Consider the following 17,134-nt stretch of genomic DNA (forward strand, 5'->3'; position numbering starts at 1 on the left):
TTAACAAAAAAACGAAGTCCAGATGACATGATTCAACCTTTTTTGTTGTTATATACCTGGATGACTGAGAAAACAAACTTTGTATAAATCCTATAGTTGGGATTGGATTGGGTTTCCTCAGCTATCCCTTAGTTATTCTGTTAGACTGTAGACTAGATTGCCGGGAGACAAACTTGCCACATTTCCTCCCTCTGCGGCCATTTTTACTCGCTCTACTCTCGTCTTCGTCTCTATCCTGTTTTGTCAAACCCCAGTCAGCCGAGGCAGATGGCTGATCTTCCTGATCCATTATCCATTCAACTTATTCACTTGTACTCTGTTATTTTTATTTGTATCTGTGCATAAAACTTTATAAATAAATTATATAATTAAGTATTTATTCATATACTATATCTACAGGCTAATCAGACAATGTGATATTATTTAGACAGCAAAATAGTAATTGCATTTTTTGTTTTTAAATGAAAGCATGTATATTATGTGATGAACTTAAAAAAATAATAATAATATTGTAATAATGTAAAATGGTAGTATATTTGCAAAAGGCTATTCCACAACCAATATCACATACTGATCCATGTCTAGACGGGACATAAAGAAGAACATTTGAAAACAGCTACACAGTTTAGGTTTTAATGTGTAAAGTATATTTAAAAATTGGTTGCTGCATAGTTGTTTTTCAGGAGCCCCAAATCTTGAGTCCATACAAATTCATCAAAAACAATGTTTCTAAAAAAAAAATTCCAATTTGAAGAGAATTTTGAGAAATATCAGCTATTTTCACCAAAAATTTGAGTGAAAACATCTAGTCATGTTGACAGGGCCTTAATCGTTAAGTTGCTACTGATAAAAACTAGTGTTCATCCTGAATGCAAGATTTAAATGGTTTCCCTTTTTTAAAAACGTGTCCTATCTTTTGAAAAGAATATAAATCCTGACAACAGGAGGCAGACCAGTCAACCACTTGCACTGCAATTCTAGGAAGTCATGCTGACGTAGTGATAATGGGCATGTGAAGCCTCATGAAGCACTGATGCTTTTCTTACAACTGTGCTGAAAAAGATTCAACGCTTCAGTGATGGAGACATTTCAGGTCCCTTGTAAATGAGTCCCCGAGGCTCAATGGGATTAACCTGTCTAAATAAGATTGAATGAATGAAAAAACATCTGTTGGACAACTGGAACCATAACAACCTCACGAGCGCAGACTCTTGTTTCAATTCCGTGTCAGCAAATAAAAGTTTAGAAAAGACTGGTCAAGTGTATGTTTTGTTCATTTGTACAAAATAATGATTACATCTGCATTACATATTTAAAAAAAAAAATAATAATTTAGGCAAAGAACAAAGTTCTTCATAAAAAAAATTTAACATGTTTCTGAAAAAAAAAAAAAATTATATATATATATATATATATATATATATATATATAAATGTGTGTGTGTCGTGTTGCTGTAAAACATCTCCCGCGTGCAGTGCAATGCAAACACCAACAAATAACTAATTCTGAGACCCATTTAAAGAAAAATACAATTCGATTATTAAAACATGAATTGTACGTCCTAGGAAACGCTTTATTTTATTTGATAAGACCAAAGTGAAATGACGGAGCGACGACGTCCGAATCTTCGAACATTATTTGTTACATAACACGGGAGTTTTGATACAAGCTCCAACACGGTGTTATGAATCACTCTGCTTCAGAAAGACACAAGCTCTGAAGCCTCGGTATCATTTGCCCATCACTACGCTGATGTAGTTTGTGAAGAATGAGGTCACATTTTACTGCTAAAAATAACCATGAAAACAAGTCACCCACGCTAATGGTTCTGATGAACTACCATACCACCAGGGATGTTTTAACTACTGCTTCCCTAACAACACCTATGAAAGTCTTCATCTTCAGAACTTTAACATCCAATTTTCATAAAAGCCTGAGGACAAGTTGACTAATTTGAGCACAGAATATGAGCTCAACGTCTGAGATGAGCTCATGCCAAGAGAGCTTGACAGCATTTCCATGCAGGTTGATTGATGAAATCCTTGATGTGTAACAGCTACTGGTTACATCTCTGGATGTGGCCTAAGCTGAAAACCCTCCAAGCTCATGTGACCACGGTGACCACTGTGGCATGACAGTTTCTCATAAGAGCTGGGCGATATAGCGATATTTTAAAAAATATCGAGATGATTTAAAACGCAATATAAAATGAGACTATACTGATATAAAACGATAGTCTTATACTTTGCATAAATTTATAAATCCAGCAGTTTTTCTCCCAGTCGGACTCTATAGGCTGCAGCCTTTCACACCACCCCTCCTCCTCCCTCACTGACAAACCCTCCTCCCCGGCTGCTTGCTTTAGCTGAAGACGTTTAGATATGCAGATAGATCTTTGCTGACTCACAGTGGGAGAACCACTTTAAATTCGTGATAAGGTGTGAAAAATGATGGTGGCTGCTGCTTCAACAACGCTGCAAGGCTCCTCTTGTGTCGGGAGAGGAAAAAACTGACTGACACACAGCTCTTGAAACTTTGTTTACACAGAGCGGTGCATTCAAGAGCATAGGAACTTTGAAATTCAGAAAGAACCAAGCCATAATCAAACAGAACCGAGCTCGGTAAACAAGCCAATGACACAACAATGTGGGCTTTCTAACAGCTTTGTTAATAAAGGTTATTAAAAGTTGAATGAATATACTTCATTAGAATGAGGCTTTTTAAAGAGCAAGTCAGCCTTTCATTGATTGCTCTGTATGTGTTATGTTTAAATTTTAAGTGATTCAACTGTGTTATTGGTTTTGTTATGCAGGAAAAACATAACCCATGCAGCAAACACGTCTGTTTGCTGCATGGGTTTCTCTTTTGATACAGCTGGGGGTGTTGTTTCAAGGACACGTTGGCTCAAACTTTTATTGTGCTCCATCTTGTGACTCTCAGCATATTCTATCGAGTGGAACAAGTTCTATTTCATCCCTCCTGACCGCCAGAGGGCGGTGCTGAAAGCACTGAATGTTCCCTTCGCGCATGCGCTGTTAGAGTAATAATACCAATGGAGTCACAGGTGTGACACGGATGACCAATCAGAGGCTATATAGCCTGGCGTCATCAGCGGCTCTGTTCCTTTTTTCTTCTCGCGCATGGTTCAATCCAGGGCTTCAGCCATTGGACCTTTTCACCGTCGTCAGAGGCCCGCCTGCCCGTTGGCCGAAGCAGCGTGTTCACCCTCCTAGGGGCAGCGACAGTTTAGCCTTCGTTCAAGGTATTTCTGCTGTTCGTTGGGGACTACAGCAGCGTTCGCCCATCTCCCAACTTACAGCGTCTGACTACTGTGTGTGTGAGATTCAACACCGGTGAGTAGTCTTTTACTTCTATTTTGCCTTGGTTAGCAGCACCGTCCGCTCTGTTGGAGGTTTCCAACCGCGAGGTCGGTTTGGATTATGCTCCGAAGTTAATTACGTAGCCAGCTGTGTTCTGGTCTTGTTTACTAATTTGTAAAGGCGAGCGTTTGCATACCCTCTATCAATCATGTTTCACCAACCTCATAAACGGTTGGACTGAGCTAGCAGTGCTAGCCTCTCTGAGTTTTGGCCTTGTTTTCTATTGGTGAAGGCTATAGTTCATTGCGCACCGTCTCCCATTCATTTTCATCAACCTTATAAACTGTTGGACCGAGCTAGTGGTCATAGCCTTACTAAGTTCTGTCCTGATTTTCTACTGGTGAAGGCTAGCGTTCGCGCACCTTCTCCCAATTATTTTTACCAACCTCATGAACGATTGGACTAAGCTAAAGGTGCTGGCCTCTCTGAGTTCTGACCTTATTTTAATTGGTGAAAGCAAGCATTTGCGCCCCCTCTCCCAATCATTTTCACCAACCTTGTAAACAGTTGGGCTGAGCGAGCAGTGCTAGCCTCTGAGTTCTGGCCTTGTTTTTTTATTGGTGAAAGCCAGCGTTCTCGCACCCTCTCCCAATCATTTTCATCAACCTCATATACGGTTGGACCAAGCTAACAATTCCAGCCTCCCTAAGTTCTGGCCTGGTTCTTATTGGTGAAGACAAGCGTTCGCACCACTTGTTCCCCCTTCTCCCAATCACTTGCATCAATCTGATAAGCGGTTGGATTGGGATAGCAGTGCTAGCCTCTCTGATTTCTGGCCTTGTTTTAATTGGTGAAGGCAAGCGTTCGCTCCCTCTCTCCCAATTGTCCTCTTTCACCAGCTGAGCTAGCAGTGCTAGCCTCTCTGAGTTCTGGCCTTGTTTTAATTGGTGAAGGCAAGCGTTCGCCTTAGCAGGGCCATGCCCCCTCCACATCCAAGCCATCCAAGGCGACCTGTCAGCTGATCCCAGCAATCGGTCGCCGCCTCGGGGTCATGATCGGCTGAGTGGTTTGTTACCTTTGTGCGGTTCAGCAGAGACCTAACAGGAGCTTTCGTGAGTCAGTCCACCAAAAAGCTGGGCAAAGCTGGGCAGGTTTGGAGCAGGGACTCCCGGGGGACTCTGTGTCTTGTCTCGGGCCTGTGCCTTTCGCATCACGAATCGCCTGCTCGCTCATGTGTCCCAGTTGGGCCTTGATGTCAACCTGGAGAAGAGCTGCCTGATCCCTTCCCAGTCGATCATCTTTTTTGGGTGGTTCTGGATTTACCCTCCACGAGAGCTCGCCCATCTGCTCAAAGGGTGGGCGGCATATCCAGTTGGTCAGTCGGATCAGGCTGGACAGGCAGCTACCTTACATTGCCTTCCAGCAGCTACTAAGCAAAACTGATGTCAGTCAATCGGGTGGTACCCTTAGGCCCACTGTCACTTCACCCCTTGCAGAGGTGGCTCAACAGCTTTCGCCTGGATGCCAGGCTGCACAGGCATCACAAGCTTGCAGTGACATTGTCATGTTTTCATGCCCTGACTCCATGGAAGGACAAAGATTATTTGTCCAGGGGTGTCCCCACTGAAGCGGTAGAGCGTAGCAGGAAAGCGGTCACGATGGATGCCAGCTCCATGGGATGGGGCGCTGTGTGATAACGCAGAGCGGTTCAGGGCAGCTGAGGTCAAAGGACCGTTCCAACCAAATAAAGGCGCTGGAGCTTCGTGCAGTGCATTTAGCACTTGGGTACTTCCTGCCCCACCTGGAAGGGGAGCATGTTCTCATTCGGTCAGACAACACCTCTGTTGTCTACCATATCAACCATCAGGGGGGCACCAAGTCAGCACAGCTTCTGAGAGTGTCCAGAGAGCCCTTGGAATAGGCCTCTCCTCACCTGTCCACCCTGCGGGCGTACTTACCAGGGCGACACAGTCAGATCGCAGACTTTTCTTACGTTTGGGTCTTCTTTGGGAGAGTGGTCCCTCCACAGCGACAAAGTGCTGATGATCTGGGACCGTTTTGGTCAGGCAGAGGTAGACCTGTTTGCAGCACAGGAGTCGACTCAGTGTCCCCCCTATGGTACTCCCCTACTGGGGTGTAAAGTGCGCTAGGCCAGGACGCATATGCCCATCCTTGGCCAAGGGACCTCCTACAGTGCCTTGCGAAAGTATTCGGCCTCCTTGAACTTTTCAACCTTTTGCCAAATTTCAGGCTTCAAACATAAAGATATAAAATTTTATTTTTTTGTGAAGAATCAACAACAAGTGGGACACAATCGTGAAGTGGAATGAAATTTTTTGCATGTGTCAAACTTTTTTAACAAATAAAAAACTGAAAAGTGGGACGTGCAATATTATTCGGCCCCCTTGCATTAATACTTTGTAGCACCGCCTTTTGCTGCAATTACAGCTGCAAGTCGCTTGGGGTACGTTTCTATCAGTTTTGCACATGGAGAGACTGAAATTCTTGCCCATTCTTCTTTGCAAAACAGCTCGAGCTCAGTGAGGTTGGATGGAGAGCGTTTGTGAACAGCAGTCTTCAGTTCTGGACTTTGACTTGGCCATTCCAACACCTGGATATGTTTATTTGTGAACCATTCCATTGTAGATTTGGCTTTATGTTTTGGATCATTGTCTTGTTGGAAGATAAATCTCTGTCCCAGTCTCAGGTCTCTTGCAGACTCAAACAGGTTTTCTTCCAGAATGGTCCTGTATTTGGCCCCATCCATCTTCCCATCAAATCTGACCATCTTCCCTGTCCCTGCTGACGAAAAGAAGGCCCAAACCATGATGCTGCCACCACCATGTTTGACAGTGGGGATGGTGTGTTCAGGGTGATGAGCTGTGTTGCTTTTACGCCAAACATATCGTTTTGCATTGTGACCAAACAGTTCGATTTTGGTTTCATGTGACCAGAGCACCTTCTTCCACATGTTTGGTGTGTCTCCCAGGTGCTTGTGGCAAACTTTATACAACACTTTTTATGGATATCTTTGAGAAATGGCTTTCTTCTTGCCACTCTTCCAAAAGGCTAGATTTGTGCAGTGTATGACTGAATGTTGTCCTATGGACAGACTCTCCCACCTCAGCTGTAGATCTCTGCAGTTCATCCAGAGTGATCATGGGCCTCTTGGCTGCATCTCTGATCAGTCTTCTCCTTGTTTGAGATGAAAGTTTAGAGGGACGGCCGGGTCTTGGTAGATTTGCAGTGGTCTGATACTCCTTTCATTTCAATATGATTGCTTTTACAGTGCTCCTTGGGATGTTTAAAGCTTGGGAAATCTTTTTATATCCAAATCCGGCTTTAAACTTCTCCACAACAGTATCTCGGACCTGCCCGGTGTGTTCCTTGGTCTTCATGATGCTCTCTGCGCTTTGAACAGAACCCTGAGACTATCACAGAGCAGGTGCATTTATACAGAGACTTGATTACACACAGGTGGATTCTATTTATCATCATCAGTCATTTGGGACAACATTGGATCATTCATAGATCCTCACTGAACTTCTGGAGTGAGTTTGCTGCACTGAAAGTAAAGGGGCCCAATAATATTGCACGCCCCACTTTTCAGTTTTTTATTTGTTAAAAAAGTTTGACACATCCAATAAATATCATTCCACTTCACGATTGTGTCCCACTTGTTGTTGATTATTCACAAAAAAATTAAATTTTATATCTTTATGTTTGAAGCCTGAAATTTGGAAAAGGTTGAAAAGTTCAAGGGGGGGCGAATACTTTCGCAAGGCAGTGTATCTGCCTTTCCATTTCTTTCTCTAATTTGGCCGACCCTTCAGGGAGTCCTCGAAGAAGGCCACAGGATGCTGCTGGTGGCTACGTATTGGCCAGCATGACCAGGGTTCCCACTGCTATGGAGTTTATGTCAGGGTGTCCCATGGTGTCTTCTGACCAGGAGGGAGTTGCTGTCTCAGTTGGGAGGACTGATATGGCACCCTAATCCTCAACGTCTTCGGCTGTGGGTGTGGCCACCGCAAGGCTAGGACAGCAGCTGACTGGAGTTTCGAGCCCCATCAGACGCACCATCCTGGGCACCGGGGCACCCTCTACTCGTCAGCAGTACGAAAACAGATGGGGTCAGTTTTCCCCATGGTGTTCTGATCACAATGAGGATCCAGTCTCCTGTACAGTACCCACCATTCTGGAGTTTCTCCAGTCTCTCCTTGGTAAGGGTTGCTCTCCTTCGACGCTTAACAGTTTATGTAGCGGCAATATCATCCAATCACGCCGGCATCAATGGCTTTACGGTGGGAAGCCATGATCTAGTCTCTCTTCTCTGCGTGGTGCTCATAGGCTGCACCCGCTGACAGCTCCATGAGCACCAGGTTAGGATCTGCCCTTGGTTCTCGAAGCTCTGTGCCGCCCTCCGTATGAACCTCTGACATCTGAGGGCTCTGACGTTACCTTGTGGCCTAACACTGCATTTGTACCAAAGGTGTTATCTCACTCTAACTGTAACCAACCGTTGAGACTGGCACGTTTTCAGCCTACACCTGGTGAGGGGTCTGGATTATTGTGCCTAGTGAGAGCACTGGAGGCAAACGTTGCAGTTACTGCCATTATACGATGTTCAGACCAGTTGTCTGTGTGTTACAGAGGCCCTACGTTAGGCTATCCTCTTTCTAAACAGCACCTCTTCCACTGGATCGTGGAGGTCATCTGCCTCGCCTATTCCGCAGGGCTCTGCCCCCTGCCGGTCGGCGTGAAGGCACATTCTACCAGGAACGTGTCCGCTTCCTGGGCTGCCCTGAGAGGAGTTCCGGTGGAAGCAATATGTGCTGCCGCATCATGGCCTTCCCCAAGCACGTCACCAGATTTTACAGCGTTAACGTGGCCACCCCTCATCCCCTGGGCCAAGGTCTTCTGCAAGGGTCCCCTGGGCCTCCTGAGTGAGGTGTGTGTTCAGGATTCCTTGTGACATCGTTGGTATTAGTCATTCAGTGCTTTAAGCACCGCCCTCTGGCGGTCAGGAGGGATGAAATAGAACGAAAGTTACGTATGTAACTAAGGTTCTATGAATCCCGGATGACCGCCAGAGCTTCTGTGTCACTCAGAATCCTTGCATTCTGCAAGAAGATTCTGTAGGAACAGAGCCGCGGACGATGCCAGCCTATATAGCCTCTGATTGGTCATCCGTGTCACACCTGTGACTCCGTTGGTATTATTACTCGAACAGCACATGCGCGAAGGGAACATTCAGTGCTTTCAGCACCGCCCTCTGGCGGTCATCTAGGATTCATAGAACCGTAGTTACATACGCAACTTTCGTTCGATGTGTTCCCACCGCTAGTTGGAACGACTCTCAGTCAAATTTAGCAGCACATTGACTAAAACCTGCAGTTTATCGGATCTTAGAAAGCCAAACCACTTCCACACCGCCAAATTAGTCTTTCCTCTCTTATCAGTTATGTCATTTGCTTTCTCTTTGCTTGTGAAACCTTGTTCAGTCACATTCTGACGGTCATGGGCACTCATTTAGAAGGGAAACATTAACGCACGTTGGAGATTAGCCTTGCCTAGCCTGCTACCACTAATGTCTTCTGGACTCGAGCTCTGCGTAACATCTGTCACCGCGCACTTATGTAGTTGTGTCATGGCTTTTTCTGTCTGGATTGAAACTGAAGCGACCACTTCAACCAAAACAGAAATTTATATGCGTCAGTGAAACGCTGTAATCCTATCGAAATATCAAAAATGTGTTTAAAACTCATATCACCATTATTGAATAAAAGTATATTGTCATATATCGATATCAAATTATTTTTCCAGCCCTACATTTTCCTCATCAAAATGCTGATGAAAATATCCAAGTCTTTGGTGGCCGCTTCATTTAAACCCAATCCTGACACCACCTATCAGTTATCAATAATTCTGCTGACTGAAGAAACATCCACAGCAGTGTTCTATGTATCATGTAGACACTTTTCTGTCTTCATTCCCATCAACACAACTTTAAGACCCTGTTCCGTATCAGTTACGTGACTAAGGCAGAATGTGGGGTTGAAGTTGTCCAACTGCTGTTACACCTCTGAATCAGAAAGAAAGGTAGTCACAGAGCTGAGCTGATTAGTATGTGTGCAACACTTTTTGCAATACTTAGTTGGCTTGACTGGCTTGCACACAAGTGACCCAAAGGTGGTTTTAAGAGGGCTTTGCAGCCATATTGTGGACACTTACAGTGGAAAGGACTTTGTTTGAGTTATAGTTTATGTCTATATTTTAGGCTCAGTGAGATTAACCTGTATAAATAAAGGTTGAATTAATATTTTATTGTTTTCCCAAATGTATAGTTTCCCTTCCCATGACCCTACAAGTACCTGTTGGTGCTGCCAGGCCAGCACTGTAATATGAATTTGTTCTTAGTGTTAATGCCTGCTTAAATCAAGGTTAAATGAAAAATGAAAACGAACAAAGTTTTAGTAGTGCATTTCTTTCATCAAATCTTAAATAAATTACCACACAACATAGTTTGTTTTTTCTTGTGGTTTTAAAGCCATAAGAACAGAGATAACCAACTCAATAACAATAAAAGTTGATAATATCTCTTAGGGATGTAGTGTTTTATCAGTAATAAATAAATAAACCTTGATGAAAACTTCTTACCACGTGCGAGCAGAGCCTCATGCGCTTGTTTTTCTTGCAACAGTTGCATCTCTCGTTCTTTGCGGCGGAAGGCATCCTGCTTTTCCCGGATGCGATGGCGCAGCTCTTCATCATCCGTGTCAGAAGATTCAGATCCCCGAGCACTGTGTGCATCCTCCTCATCGCTTTCGTCTGAACCATAATCACCAATCCCACCTGCCACAACAGAGCCCCCTGGTTGTTCAGTGTTGCCAGCGAGAAAGATGCTTTCTTACAAGCTTTCAAATACGAAACAATACCAACACAGAGTCCTTATGAAAGGCACTTAAATCTGCATAAGTATGTATTTTACATGAGCAATCCCTTTATAAGTAATGTACGCCTTAAACATATATAATAATGTGAAAACTAATTTAAGGCATGCTTGTGCAAAACTAAAATGCAAATTATTTGTCATATTTGCCTAAAATTTAAGATAAAGCATGTGGATGTCAAGTCTTCAGTTTTTTTCTCCTTGTTTCTTCAAACACTCCAAGCATGAATTAAAAATGCCCCTTCCCTCCCCCCCCAGTGACAGAAAAATCAATACTCACTGAGACCAGTCAGAGAAGCCAGTGCACTTGACTGTGCCAGCTGTTTTGCAGGAGCTTTGATTCACATCAACAACAGGAACAACATGTTAAAACACATACTGCCATTGCCTCAAAGGCTAGAGAAGGAGGTCACAGATAAAGAAATAGCCACAAGAGCTGTTATTGTTAACAAAAAGAAAAAGAAAAAAAAATGGAGGGAAAAAAAAAAGAGAGGTTAAACTTCTGTCACACAATCCAAGTCAAACAGGTGGAAATGAACCAATCTGTACTAATGCACAGTAACTTCTAGGTGAGTGCTAGTCATTGCTGAGACTTTAGTCAGTCAGACATCCAGCAGGACCTTCAGTACCAAGATGAACATGTGTCCAAATACAATTTGTCTAAAGCATTCTTCGGCTTCCTTCTTCTGATGCATTAGCAGAGAATGGTTGAAAATGCATATCAACGTTTTTGCTGCTCAATCACCTTTCTTAACAAGACATTATCAGATCATTTTATAAGATCCATAACGGATTCTCTCCAGACTTAAATGAGCTGTCTTGGTAACAAGAACAGATGTCGTGATAACTGGAAAAAATAACGTAAGCCGACCTCGAGTGGCTTTTCTGTGAGTCTCCCGGGCCACGTGCAGGATCTCTTCATTAGTGACTGAAAGAAGGATCTCCGTCAGAAGGGTTTTAGTGATGCCCATCTAAAATAAAAAACAATGTTTCAAAGTTGACATTTTTACTACTGGCAAACAGTTTGTGTTGGAAACAGCCAGCACATCTGCTGGTGAAACAAATGCAGAACCCACCAGGAGCTCCTCCTTTAGCTCCTCACTCATTTCTGGTTCACTATCTTCTGCAGGAGGCGACGGACTCCGAACAGGAAATTCTCTTTTAATGGAGATCTTTTCATTTTCGTCATTGTCGTTCCCTTCGTCGTCGCTGTCCTGATTTTAAAAAGGAGGAAGAAACTGAGCTTCAACCAAACACCAAATATGGAGTCAATCAAGCATTCCTTATGAATAAAGCACACTGTGAAAGAAACGTGCACGTGGGAGCTGCTTACAAATTTACTCTTGCGGGGCAAACGAGGCCCATCCCCTTCCTCATCAGCCTTGTGATCTTGCTCATCATCTTCAGCCATTTCTGCACGTTCCTTTTCCATTCGCTCTCGCTCGATCTTTTTCTGCTTCTCCCTGTCCATCTTTTCAAGTCCCTCGCGGATCCAAGCCGGAAGGGTGCGTCGTTTTACAGCATCTAAAAACGTTACAATTAGTGTTTCAAGTACTTAATTCTTTAAGATGTTATATAACTTCTTAATAGGCCTGTTACGATAAACAATAAATCAATTAATCGCAAGATTAATGAAAGTTATCAACCTCATTTTCACTTATCAGCTTTATTGTTTCTTCGTCTCTCTCTTTCTACTGAAGACATTGGATGACAAAAGGCTCAACTCCGGTGCTCTTCACCGACTCCTCCCTTTCTTTTTCTCTAAAATCTGTTTTAACCATTGAAAATCGCGTTTTTGGATCGTTGAAAGCAGCTAAGCTGAGAAGCTAAACTACAAGCTAAGCTAACAGGCCGACCTTGGGAAAAAAACCTCTGTCTTGTCGAAGCTCCAAAATTCACAGTTGAAATCCGTGCCTTTGTGTAAAAAGTTGTTTTTCTCTGCAAAACGAAGCTGAGAATCTGTTTACTGATTTTTTATTAAAAGCTTTGTGTGAAAAATGCTTTGCTAAAGAGCTCAAACCACACTGAGTGTCCGCCATTTTGAGAACAGAAGAAAGGAAGGAGAGACAGCCCAGGTCAAGGGGCCTCCCTCACATTTTTCTTAAGAGACACGCTGCTTGCTCCCTCACTATCCATCCTTCGGATTACTCTAACTCACCAAGAGTTGCTGGGACCTCCAGTTTGACAGGGAGCTGGGGGGGAACAGGGGGGGATCTGGGCCGGTCTCTAAATCCTGGTGGTCTGGTATCTCGTCTGTTCTGTTGGCCCTGCCAGTATGGAGGGTGAAACCCCGTGGTAGGGGCAGGGGGGGTAAAGGTTGAAGTAGCTCCATGCTGTGGAGAGACAGCACAAAGCGAAAGTTAAAAGTGGTTCAAGTTCAAATGGTTTTCCGTTTCTGGCATCACTGGCTGTTCTCTCGCACACGTCAACACTTAATCTGCTACATCTGTCTAAACTAAACAGAATTTAATCAATACCATTCAGTGCCTAAAAGTGCAGACATGCTGCAGCATTTCTGTGCATTTGCTCTGCGTTCCTGCTACCAATCTAATAAATTAAATCTAAATTGGATTATTGAGCATGCATCAGGATACCAATCTAATATTTTTAAACTACAACGCAGCGTAAGTGAGGGAACACTCTGAATCACCAGCTGTAAATTTGAAATACTTTGCAAAACTATGGAAACGACCTGTTATCTTGCGCTAAAATTCAAGCACTGAAATTGGCTGATCCAAATTAAGAAATGAGTCCTTAACAAGCCAAAACCTTGCTGTGCTCAGACTGATTCTCCTAGGTGCTGGAATCCGGCACAGTTTCTGTAGACTGCTGCTTCTTCTTCTGATACTTGGTTGTCACACTAAACCTTAAAAGCTTCAATAGATTCTACTGAAGCATCTGCATACCTGGTAATCAAACTGGTTCATGGCCATGGGGGCCATGGCGTAGCTGTCGGGCTGTGCCCCATACCCATGGCTGTTCTGGGGGTAAACCCCACGGTGGGCTTCAGAGTTGAACTCCACGCTGTCCTGGCTGTTGCTGTCCTCACTGGGAGTCACCACATCCATTGGTGCTGAACTTGGCGGGATCCAGGCTGGTTCAGGGGGTGGAGGAGGGGGAGGGGGAGGGGGCTGACCATGCATCCCCCACTCTGTAAATAAATAATTGAATAAAAACAGCAAAGCAGTGTCAACAGGAAAATGTTATTTCTCAAAATTGTGTCAGTGAATCACTCCATAAATCATGGAGGCTCAAAAGGTCACAAGCCTAATATAAAAACCACAAAACGACACAAAACAAATAAAAATAAAATAAACTCTAGTAAGAGCAAAAATAACAACAAATGTTCGTTAATTTTCAAAACAGTAATGAAAGATTCAGTATGTAACGCTGACCCTGTCTGAAAACAGCACTGCAGCCAGAGCTCCTTTAGTTCCTGCAGAGCTAGAAACTCAAGAGGAAGCTACCAAGATGGCGCTTTGGTCTCCACTCCCCTCAGCTCTGCACAACATGGCACCAGTTAAGGGCCTCCCCACTGTCGGGATCCCCCTCACTCAGCCTGGTTTATGGGACCACCTTGTTCATGGTTCCAAGTAGGGGGTGAATTGACTAGTCGTCTAGTCGCCTCTAGGCCATCTCGCGAGTTTTTAAATTTCACGTTGACTAGTCGCAGTCAGTAATTGTGTCACGTGATCGGCGCCGGCCGCCGACTACAAAACAGATTCTTCCAAGCAGATGGAAGGAGAGGAGCAGGCAAGGTCTTCCCAAACAGATAGAAAGTCATCAACAGTGTGGAAGTATTTCACTAAAGATGATGTTTTTAAGTTTCATTTAATCCACTAAAAAACAAAACAAACAAACAAAAACAGGGGTGCGCTCCACCAGAGAATCCACCACCGCGCAGCACCGCCGGAGGAGATTCCACCACCGCTGCGGTGGCTTATTTTATTTTGTGGATTAAATAAAATAAAAGTAACTTTTGCAGCTTCATAATAGTTTTGGTTTTCCTGTTACTTATTTGCAGTATGATAAATGGTAGGAACATACTCTCCCGATGTTTTGTTGTTCTTTTTTTGTAAATTATAAATTATGTTATTTTGTGTGTGTGTGTGTGTGTGGGGGGGGGGGGGGTTGTTTGCGTCTTGAGCTATGACGTCATCAACTAGTCGACGTCAACTCAACTATTATCGTTAATGTCCACGTTTAAAAATATGTAATCGTTCAACCCGTAGTTCCAAGTGGGCTCTTCCGAGGTGTCGATTTTGACATAAGCTGACCGCAGCCTAGTCATTGGCTAGTAGAGCTACGTCACTGGATGCCCAGCAAAACTGTAAACTACATCTGAGCTGCCACTTCCTCATCATGTTGACAGATGGCATCACAAGAAATGAGCACATTCACAGAGATGATGGCGCACCAGACTTATAAAGAGTGTCAGGATAAGCTAAAGAAACTGAAGTACAATTATAAAGAGATTAAGGTCCACAGCGGGTGGAGAGGCTCGAATACAAAAAGACCCGTTCTGATCCCGTTTAAAAAGTGGGGGAAACAGGTCAGCCTCCACTCCACCTGAGAAGAACCAAGAAGGTGGGAGCTGAGTGGAGCCACACTTATAAATGGCAAAGCAGCATTCGAGAAACAAAATCTGAACTGAAATGTAAACTGCCTGCTGTACCTCAGGAAGACGCCGACTGTGTGAAAAAGCTACCCTGCAAGTCATATTTATATATTTATTTTACTTTTTCTTTAATATGACACTTGTGTTTAAACAAAAACAATATGTTGCAGGGATAATAAAATGAGTAATTGGATTTCAAACAATTAATCATGAACATATGGAGATAAATCTAGTCTTTTTTTTTTGTTTCTGTCAGATGGCAATTAATGGCGTTTCTGTCTTCTAATCAAAACTAAAATGCCATACTCCCTTCAGACGTTTAAAGTTTTCACAATACGTAGATCTGTGTATCCTCACAACATTTCTGGCTAGTATCCTCCTACTTCTCCAAGACACACCCTATCCAATCCTGTAAATTTGGTGCCATTGTTAACTTTAGGGTTTTTTTGTGACAACTTCTGATCAAAGGAGGGTTAACATCTCAGTTGGCTGTTGTGCTAATAACTAATAACAGGTCAGAGAAAACCATCCACCAGAAATGTAAAAACAAAAAAACCTGACTTCTATAACTGAATACATTTCACTTCACTATGATGGGAAGGAACGCATCTTTAACTTAAGAAAACAAGTCTAGTGGTTTTATTATTTCCACCATGTCCTGAATGACTGAAAATTAACACCAGCATATTGTCAGGGAAAAGACCCTACAGATATGTCTAAGGAGAGCTTCCGCTGTTAAAAAACACTTCTCTTTTACCTGGCTGCCACATTCTTCCAAACGCTGGGTCACCCGGGAAAGCACTGTGGTTAACTGGTGCAGCGGAGTCCTGGCCTGGGACGTCCTGGCCTGGGACGTCCTTGCTTGGGATGTCCTTGCCATTGGGCTGAACGGTGGGTTGTTGAGCTCCTGTTGACTCCTTCTGAGCTATCCAAGCCTGAGCAAGAGCTGCCCAGTCCACTTGACCTGAACCACAGGAACACATCCAAATGTAACCATGTATGCCCTTTTCAACGCAACCGTGAAACCTGTTGGAGCTAATCTGTTTTGTCTGAAGTGCTTTTAATGAGCAAATGCATCCTTCTTTACCAGGATCATGCTGATGTTGGAAAGACTGCATCCACTGCTGCTGGCTCAGAGGCCACTGCGGCCACTGCTGTCCTCCCTGGTCCCACATCACTCGGCTCACAAACACACCTGAAGTATCCAAGCAGAACAGACCTAAATTTAGTTGGCACGACGGACAGGGCTGCAGTCCATGCAATACAAAGTACCTGACTGGTGGAGAGATAAACGAGCTCCAGCCTACAGGAGAGCTAACCTTTTTCGCTCAGTTAGCTTAAATCTAGAGACTTCTCCAGCTAACTGAGACATTTTATTTTTGTAATGGTGGATACAGACGTTTTGTTGCATATGATCTTGTGCCAGGCTGACGTATGAGACCAAAAATAAATTCTGGGTTGAAATGTCAACCTCCCAGGAAGCTAAACATCACGAGCTACGCGTTCACTAGCTAACGTTAGCTAATGTTAGCCAAGATCCGCATACAGCTCGCTGGTAGCAGTGCGATTTTCTCCAATATGTCACAAATGTGGCTTTGCATTTACAGTAACAGATACCGAAAACAGATGGGCAAGATTGAACATGTAGATTGTGTTTTAAGCTACACAGTCCCAACCTTATGAATTCAATTTCTCTCCGTCGGTGCGGCTGCAAATCAAAATGGCTGCAGTGGAGGACAGGGAGAGGAAGAATGAAGCCAAGCGGCGCTGCGTTCACGTACTGCTGGGAATTTTAGCTTATGGGTTGAAGTTAACGAAACAAAACAAAAAAAGAGATAAAAATGCATCTTTTTTAATTATTTGCTCACTTGAAATTATATTTAAATCCAAATTACGTAGCGTTCCAACTTAAAGGTGACAAATGGGGCTTTAGACAATTTTAAAATGTTGTAGCAGTGCCAAAAAACCTGTACGTTCTAAGATAACCTGTTTCAGAGTCAAAACTGTAACTTCAACAAAATTGCTAGGCAAGCTCACGTGACGCTACTATACAAATCTTTAAAGTTTTAAATCTTAGTAGTGGATACAATAAATTATATCTTTTACTTTTAACGATTTGTTCTGTCAAAAAGAGACGAACGAGCCGCACTTAAAAGCATCACAAGCAGAGACTCGGGTCAGATTGAGATATTTAAATATTTACACACACACATATATGTATATATATATATATATATATATATATAT

General features: G+C 43.4%; 1 protein-coding gene across 1 annotated transcript in view; it reads right to left on the bottom strand.

The window, feature by feature from the left end:
* Positions 1–16,618, bottom strand: part of pnisr (PNN-interacting serine/arginine-rich protein) — a 19,162-nt gene extending 2,544 nt beyond the window's left edge. Inside the window, exons 1-10 of the mRNA XM_037676442.1 lie at positions 16,564–16,618; positions 15,975–16,082; positions 15,645–15,851; positions 13,176–13,420; positions 12,428–12,602; positions 11,603–11,793; positions 11,346–11,483; positions 11,141–11,240; positions 10,550–10,603; positions 9,978–10,172 (exon numbers count right to left, since the gene is read on the bottom strand). Coding sequence (XP_037532370.1) covers positions 9,978–10,172; positions 10,550–10,603; positions 11,141–11,240; positions 11,346–11,483; positions 11,603–11,793; positions 12,428–12,602; positions 13,176–13,420; positions 15,645–15,851; positions 15,975–16,062 — 1,393 coding nt within the window. The 5' untranslated portion in view covers positions 16,063–16,082; positions 16,564–16,618. The remainder of the gene's footprint in view (positions 1–9,977; positions 10,173–10,549; positions 10,604–11,140; positions 11,241–11,345; positions 11,484–11,602; positions 11,794–12,427; positions 12,603–13,175; positions 13,421–15,644; positions 15,852–15,974; positions 16,083–16,563) is intronic.
* Positions 16,619–17,134: the final 516 nt, after the last annotated feature.

This window comes from Nematolebias whitei, chromosome 5 (assembly GCF_014905685.2).
Source record: "Nematolebias whitei isolate Nwh7 chromosome 5, NemWhi1, whole genome shotgun sequence".
Classification (NCBI taxonomy): domain Eukaryota; kingdom Metazoa; phylum Chordata; class Actinopteri; order Cyprinodontiformes; family Rivulidae; genus Nematolebias; species Nematolebias whitei.